This window comes from Paramisgurnus dabryanus, chromosome 21 (assembly GCF_030506205.2).
Source record: "Paramisgurnus dabryanus chromosome 21, PD_genome_1.1, whole genome shotgun sequence".
NCBI classification, from domain to species: Eukaryota; Metazoa; Chordata; class Actinopteri; order Cypriniformes; family Cobitidae; genus Paramisgurnus; species Paramisgurnus dabryanus.
In genome coordinates, this window is record NC_133357.1 from 9,574,436 (window position 1) to 9,583,333 (window position 8,898).

Below are 8,898 nucleotides of genomic sequence, written 5' to 3' on the forward strand. Positions count from 1 at the left end.
ACCACACATTAACTGTAAATATCAAAAGAAGAACTGACCATTTAAAATTGATGCCATGCTAAATGTTGAAACAACATGCAATATTACATCAAACACTGTCAGAAAAAAAGTTACAAAGTTGTCACTTTTTAAAAAGGTTCTAAATATGTACCATTTTTCCACAGATATGTTCCTTTGAGGAACCAGTATGTACCTCTAAGGTACCAATGTTACTTCTAAGGTGCTACTTTGTACCTTTTAGGTACCGATATGCACATTTTAAAAATTTACCGCCCCAGTGACAACTTTTGTACCGTCTTGTACCTTTTTTCTGAGAGTAAATGCAAGATACCTTTCTCATTCTTGCATGAATGTGTATCAATATTAAAGAACTTTAACCCTTTAAACCCAAGTTGGGTTAAAAAGTCTGTATCCACTACTGGAAAAGGCTCTATTTTTCATTTTTATAATCTGTAATAATTTGTGTGAAAATTTAAAAAAGCATTTAAGCTGGACTCCACAAAACCTATGCAAAATCTTATTGTTTAAAGCTGTAATGATCATATATGTGGAGATTTAAAAAAAAAAATGTTGTAGCTTTTATTTCAGTTGTTGTTGTTTTATATGACAGTGAGGAGCACAACCAAATATGTTAATGTTTTTCTCACGTGCATGTTTAATTTTCTACTTACACTTTTGTGACAATGTATTTTAATTCTGTTTTATTTAACATCTTTAATATGATTAATAAATCATAAATCAATAAATCAATCATTTTGGTTACACTTTATAATAAGACTGTATTTGTACATTAGTTAGTGCACAAATTTCAACTAACACTGAACACTATTTCTAGCATTAATTAATCTTAGCTTGTGTTAATTTTAGTAATTACTAATACATTTTAACCCCTGGTTCAACTGTCACCAGCCCAAATGTGTTAATTACTTATTAAACCTTAAATATAGTCAAAAAATAAAATAATCTTGTCAGACTATATAGTTATACTATACAATATAACTATATAACTAATTTTAGTTTGTCAAGATTATAAGTTTTAATTAACAATATATATTAATATTATCATATATATATATATATATATATACTATATACAATTCTATGTATTTTTTATATTTCATCACCATTTTGAGAAAAAAAAAATTAGATAGTGAGAGCAATTTTCTAAAATGTCATGAGCCCTCCAGTGGGCAAACTTGGTATTAGGGGTTGTGAGAGTTATAAGCTTAAAATCAATGTATCTGTGAACATTGAACTAACATAAACAATTCCATTATTAACTAACATTAGAGATGAATAAGACTTTTATGTTATGTTAGCTTATGCATTTACTTACTGTATGCATTAATGATAACAAATACAACCACTGTAAATTGCTACCTCATATGTACTCTGAAACTTAAATAACTTCTGTTTATTTGTTTTTTACCTTTACAACAAAAAACATTATGGAAGATGAAAAATCACCATATAGTCTAACAAATCAAACACATTCACAAGTTTTGCTTGCATGCTCACTCTTTATTATTATTATGCTTTGTTTAAAATTATATATATATATATATATATATATATATATATATATATATATATATATATATATATATATATATATATATATAAATGTTTTTAAGAATGCATTAATAAAATGACCAAATTACAATTTAACTGAATTGAAATCAAAAAAGCTTTTGTTACATCAACAGCAGTATTCCTCTACTAATGATGTTTTGCGTGGTGGTGGTCGTGGTGGTGTTTTTTCTGTTGGAACAGATGGTATTACTGGTTAGAATAGATGGTCTGCCAATATATTTAAATTTACATTTCTCCATTTGTGATTTTATCTAAAGCAACTTGTGGTGCATTCAGGCTTTACATTTTTTCTTTATTTGCATTTCACAGAAACCAAACACATGACTTTGGCATTTCTAAAATACTCTACACAAAGCAGGCAGCAATGTAATTAAAGGTCACCTTCTTCCTTATTTTTTTAACCCTAGTTAGTGTGTAATGTTGCTAATATCATTAATAATACCTGTAAAATGAAAAAGCTCAAAATTCACTGCCAGGCGATTTATTCCTTTAACAGAATTTGCCTTTCAAAGCCTACAGCGAATGTCCGGTTTAGACTACAGTCCTCTACTTCCTGCTTTAATGACGTCACTAGAACCATTTTTTTACTAAACTCCACCCACATGAATACGTCAGTCGACAGCTAAGCTAACGGCAAGCTAAGCTGCTATTGATCACAACACACTAAACAAATCAATACTCATTCAATACTTATTTCTGAAGGAGAACAAGACATAGACATAGAAATCAGCCCGTTTTGAGGACAGTGAAAACAGCGCTATATAGATAAGTAAATTGTGTGAAAAATACCGCGTTTTTTTACACGTAAAACATGAACAGGTGTTATATTGCGCACGGTTAACACACTCAAAGCTTCAAAAACACAGAAAGAACAGGACATTTAAACTATCTATACACTTCCTTGCCATTTGCATTTAAAAAATCAAACACAGGAGGCAACTATTAGATCATTATTGCATTATATGTGAAACCCCGCCTACATTGTACGCGTTGGTTTCACATGTGCCTATAGGAGGTTGTAGTATGTAGCCAGGGCCACATTAATGCATGGGCTTACCTGGGCTTAAGCCCAGGGCCTCGGGCTGGAAAGGGCCCCGAGATGCCGGAAAAAAATAACAACCGCATTTTATAAAAAGTTGATACTCCCTTTAAAATGATGCTTAATCGCTTTGCTTTGAAGGTCCGTGCGTGAATGCAGTTCCTGCGCAAGAAAATCTCTCACTTACTGTAGGCTACCCTGCATTAGTGAGCTTTTAAAAATTTCTGTCTGAAATATCCATTATTGCATTTCTGATGAACAAAGACGAAACTGAGGACGCGTTTTTATCTTTATGAAAGACAACGTGTAAACATTCATTAAATGATTCCTCGTAACATTTTAAAGCCAAGATGTACAGAACAGCACACAAAGATATTACACAAAACATTTTTGATAACTAAATCTAATAAATAACAAATTAGATTCTGCCTCGGAAGCCAGTTCAGCGATCTTATTTCATTTTGAGATTTAGCGTGGCAAGGAAATAAAAGACGAGAAATTACATATAATTTGTTACTGTAAATTATAAAAACAAGCTTTATATACAGTTCCTTAAACGGTTCATTTATAACAAGAAAACACTGAAATTAATCATTTCATAGACACTATATATGCTTTATTTTTTTGTACAGAAATATCTGATTGCTTACTTTCACTTTGATCATCTCTGTATTCACTTGAAACATCTGATGTTTCTTATAACATTTGTTTCAGGAATCTCTTTTCTATCATTTGAAAGTTAACACCGACCATATTATTAAATCACAAGAGAGACAATTTTGTCAGATTCGGTAGAGATATTTATATTCGGTGTCATCACCGAAACAAAAAAACGGCTTACCTGTTTTGTAGCTCAACTTTTGACAAGTTAAGCAACCTTTTTAAATAAATTTTAAAAACTTATACTTGTTGAAAAATCTGTTTTTTGATGTTTAGTTTGATGAACGCCTAAATATGATCACGCAGAACACCTAGCGCGTTCGGCTAAACTGAATGTGACAGCATGCAACAGCGTAACATCGACACAACGGAAAGCAATCCAAAACTTACAGAACTTAAATTAGATCAGAATTTACCTTTATAATTAATAAAAAATAAAAACAAAATGAAGTCAGAATCAATAAGGTGCAGAACATGGGTGCAAAATGCCTAAATGCGCAGGGGAATAAAACACAAGCCACAAATAGATTAATCAGATAACACTAAATAATCTATAAATTAAATAAAAACAAAGAAATATTAAAATAAATTTTAAAATAACGAAAGTATAGAATTGCCTGTTTTGTCTTTTAAATTGCAGAAACAAAGAGACTTTGCAATGGTTTCTGGATATGGACGTGTAGCCCTGTCACAGGATTTAGGCTATTAACAGACTTTAAAAATATTTATTGAAAGCTACTTTTTCACATATTATTTACTTAGTATTATCATAATAGGCTGTTTATTTTTTATATTGGGAGAAAGCTGTTATATGTGAAATCAGATAATGTGCACTCTTATACAGCCAAAATTAAATGATCCTCATTTTATAACACATCTGCGACGATTCGACTGTGCAGTAGTCGAATCAGGCTTCTCCTGTCAAAGCATCGAATCTTAGACTATTCGGGTCACCCCTAGCTAGGACTATGTGCATACTGTATGTTATGCAGTGATATTTGTGTAGATTGTGGGCATTCTGATATCGTTTTAATATTTTGTTATTGCATTTATTCCAGCAAAATAAAAGCCTGACAACTTGCACTTAATGCCCAGCTAAAAAAAACAGCATACCAGCAAGACCAGCATATGTTGTGTTTTGGTGCTGGTTTGCTAGTGAACACCAGCTAAACCAGCATCAGCACCAGCATTAGCACCAGCTAAACAAGGACCAAACCAGCATTAGCACCAGCTATACCAGCACCAAACCAGCATTAGCACCAGCATCCCATGCTGGTCATACCAGCAAGACCGGCATATGTTGTGTTTTGGTGCTGGTATGCTGGTGACCACCAGCTAAACCAGCATAGACCAGCATAATTCCCATGCTGGTCCGTGCTGGTTTGATGCTGTTTTTTTCAGCAGGGTTATTATAAAGATTGTGTGAATGTAGGCTGTAATTCTGGTGGATGAAGGGCCCCACAAAAGGGTAAAGCCCAGGGGCCCCTTACAGTGTTAATGCGGCCCTGTATGTAGCCCAGGTGATGCATTGCATTTTGTCGCAATGCGCATGCTTTGAACGTTTGTGTACACGTATGAGTCAAATAAACTATGGCCGTTTCTCAATCAAAAGGCTGTAGCCTCTGGAGGTCGCTTTTGTAGACTGCATACGTCATAAAGTTTTATTTTAGAATCTGAACAATTATAGAGTTGACTATTATCCTTAGTTACAGGCAGTGCATATATTCAATTCTCAGTGTACTTTAACATGTCTAAAAACACACTAAAATGTTTATTAAATAACACAATAGACAGAAAAGAGTTTATACTTACAGCAACACAGTTGTAAGTCACCTCCAAGTACTTATGAACGCCATGACATGGATCACCATGGACAGAATTTGAAGCATGAAGAGAACATTTCTTCTTTCCATTGCATCTTACGAAGTAAAAAAAAAGTTCAGTCACACTATAAATTGATTTTTTTTACAACATATTTCACTTTTCCATATTATTTTAATTAAAATCTCAAGAATGAAAGTTTATATGTGTGTGAATTCTTAAAGGTGCAGTGTGTACATTTTAGCAGCATCTAGTGGTGAGGTTGCGAATTGCAACCAACAGCTTAGTCCGCTTCTCACCCCTCACTTTTTTAAACACATAGAGAAGCTACAATAGCCACCACCGGACAAACATGTCATCGTCGAAGACAACTTAGTCAAAAAAATTGTCCGTTAAGGGCTTCTGTAGAAAAATGGCGGCACAAAATGGCGACTTCCATGTAAGGGGACCCTCGGTGTATGTAGATAAAAAGGTCTCGTTCTAAGGTAATAAACACATCTAGTGTTCATAATGAAAGGTTTTTATTCACCCCTGATAATATAGTTTTGTATATTATTTTGAATTTCTGTCAAGAGATCCTTCTAAAAATGACACACTGCACCTTTAAGTGATCTCAGACAAGGTGTTGGTGTTGTAATACCTAGACAGATGGTGTCCAGTATTATTAGAATAACAGGTGGCTGAAGTTGCTTTTGCGTGTTTGCAGATTGTTAGGTCTCTTCGTCCATAATTGGCATGTTTAATCTGAATGACACCAGTATCTATTGAAACACAAAAGCATTATGTGTTCTTACTAAAAGCTACTAAATTAAAAAATATCTTGACTGCTGTTTGACCTACAAACTCATCAGCACATCTTGTGTCTAATGTTGATGATCTGACGTTCTCAATTGAGAAAAAACACATAGACAAAAACTGACACTGGAAAAATTTCTTGTTGCACTTTACTTTTAAAGTTTAATCAACTTCTTGACTGGCTATAAATTATCAAAAATAAATTTGAAAGACCTTAAGCTAATTAAACTTTATTTTTATAATTATTTATACACTGTAAAAAGTGAAAATTGAATATACAAAAATTACTTTAATAGATAACACTTAAAATATTTAACACTTTATAGAAGTAATTTACAAATTAATCTAACTTTCACTTTTTACAGTGTACCAACTCCATACTAGTCAAGACAGTTTAAATTAATTGTAAATTCAAGTTGATTAAACTTAGTAAGTATTTTTAGTAAAGTATTTTTTCTGTAAATATTTGTTTATTTGTATTAATAATGTGTCATATACAAATCTCAATTTGTGGTCAGTTTCAAAACAAAACAATTACTGCTTCAATAGCCTATGTATTCAGATTCCTAATATTGTGGATGTAGCAAAAAGCTTAAGGATCAAATATGTTAAAACTGCTGTTATCGATTGTTGCTACAATAAAATCTCAAAGAAATTTGAGAAAGAAAAGATTCATCTTACCACAATGAATGTGACTCTGTTTACCCTCACAGGTAACACTTTTTCCTGGAAAATAAACATCAGTCATTTATGGCTGAGCTACCCAGTCTCACGAGGTTTCGTGATGTAGTCACGTAATTTTTTTATTCTTTTTTTGTGATATTTTCACAAATTTCCGCGTTTTTTCGTGATCGTATAACGAATTCCTGTTTTCGTGTGTTTATCACGTACTGTATTGGTTACTCAACTTATTTTTCCTATTTTTAAACCATTGTCGCTTCGGTTTAAACTTAGATTTGGTGCTTGCAGGAATTCGTTATACGATCACGAAAAAACGCGGAAATTCGTGATAATATCACGAAAAAAGAAAAAAAAATACATGACTATATAACGAAATTTCGTGAGACTGGCTGTCTATAACAATAACTACCAATACTGACTAAAATTAAAGATTTTACAAGACTAAATGATTAATAATATATATAATAATACACAATGTAAATGTATTGACTTACTACTTTGGACACAACTGTAAGACACATCAAGGTATTTATAAGTTCCAACACATGGGTCAGAGAAAAATGAGTTCTGTGCAGGAACAGAACAGCTTGTTTTTCCGTTACACCTGCAAACAATGAAAATACAATGAAGTCTAAGCATCCATAAAGTTGTACAGTTTTTAGGTTGTGGATATTTTTTACACTTTGCATTCAACAAAGAAAAATTTTGCTAATTGTGATTCCTACCTAGTGGACAGTTTTTGGAGGGAAGTTTTTTGGGAGCAATGCACATCTGAGATCTCTTTCGCTGGTTTCCCAGCAGAGCACACAGTACTGCTAGTCCGTCCATAGTTGGCTTTATCGACATGTATGAAACCATGGTCTGATACATGTTAAAAGATAATACAATTATAAGACTCATTGTAGAGTTACACAGTTATAGTAATATCAGAATGAGTCTGGATAACTCACCACACTTGAGGGCCAGGGAGCTACCCTCACAGGCCTGGGAATGTTTTGATGTTCCTTCACCTAAACCTGCTGTTTATGTGAAAAGATACAAACAAAATAAATGTATTTTTTTCATAGTTTGCATATAATGTACTTTGCAGATTTGGTGTAGCTTTTTCAAAATTGCATTTGGCAGACAGACTCGTATTACACATTTGACAATTTCACATCTTACCATGCTGGCAGAAAAACAGCAGCACTGGAATAATAAACAGAAACAAATTTTAACATCTGCATATAACAATTTTCATCATCAAAAAATGACACTTTTATATACTTTTATCAACTAAATTCAAAAGAATTGGTTACTTACCAATAATCCAGATTTGCTTTTGTTCCAGCATGTTGATGTGTGAAAAAAGGCAAACGAAACAACCCACAGTTACAGCTTTGTAAGCTCTTTCAAATGTTAATGTAAAGATTCATCTGCACTCCTGGTTTTTATAAAGAACAGCATCGCCGCAAACACATGTTAACTTTTGATAACAAAGAAGAAGTGACAATTAAAATTCCTATCTTGTTAATGTTGAAAAAAACACGCAAGATTATATCATATAAAAGATAAAAAACAAAACTGTTCTTTTCTCATTCTTGCATGAATGTGTAGCAATAAACACTTTAACCCTTTAAAACAGCTTTAACCTATATTAAAAATATGCATTTGCATTAAAAAATTCTGTATCCCTCTACTTTGCATTTTAGTATAATTCTTATAATCACTATAATATTTTTTTAAAGCTATAAAACATCAAAGCTGACAAGAAACCTGTACAAAAATCTGATGATATGTGTTATCCAAGAATGTTGTAAAGACATTTTAGTACAATCATTGGTTTAGACCCCACTGTACGCCCTTGGCATACGAAAGCTGGCCCTCCAGATTGGTCAAGAGTGCCTCCGTTGGAGACAAAGGCACAGCGAGAGGTACAGAAACAGCAGATATTTATAAAATTTAAAGCATATAGTGTTGAGCTTGACACATTTAAGCTGATATAGATTCCTTTAACTTATTTTTATGTGTTTTTAACAAATGTTTTGCATTTTTACTGCGTTTCCACAGAGAGATTTAAAATTTGCTTTGATGTAAATTGTGCTGATTCAATTTGTAATAAAATCTTTGTCTGTTGTTTGTCCAGTTGTTCACCCACATTGATCAGTGGAAACCATTGTAATAATGAAACTTTCCTGCATTTTTCTGTGATCCATGTGTAGGATACAAATACCTGAATATGTCCAATACCTGTGTCCCAAGTTAGTTAATGACTGTTACTATAGTTGTGTTTTCATTACCCTTTTTACCGCAAACTAAAAAAAAAAGAA

At 32.6% G+C, this 8,898-nt stretch overlaps 1 protein-coding gene across 1 annotated transcript; it reads right to left on the reverse strand.

Annotated features, from left to right (window-relative positions):
• Positions 1-1,628: 1,628 nt before the first annotated feature.
• Positions 1,629-8,030, reverse strand: LOC135775323 (L-rhamnose-binding lectin CSL3-like). The gene is made up of 9 exons (XM_065285412.2): positions 7,892-8,030; positions 7,754-7,777; positions 7,540-7,608; positions 7,315-7,450; positions 7,084-7,193; positions 6,590-6,634; positions 5,754-5,874; positions 5,105-5,210; positions 1,629-1,761 (listed from the first exon to the last, which is right to left on the reverse strand). The coding sequence occupies exons 1-9, from the start codon at positions 7,920-7,922 to the stop codon at positions 1,720-1,722; spliced, it is 684 nt and encodes a 227-aa protein (XP_065141484.1). The 5' UTR covers positions 7,923-8,030; the 3' UTR covers positions 1,629-1,719.
• Between the last annotated feature and the right edge of the window lie 868 nt (positions 8,031-8,898).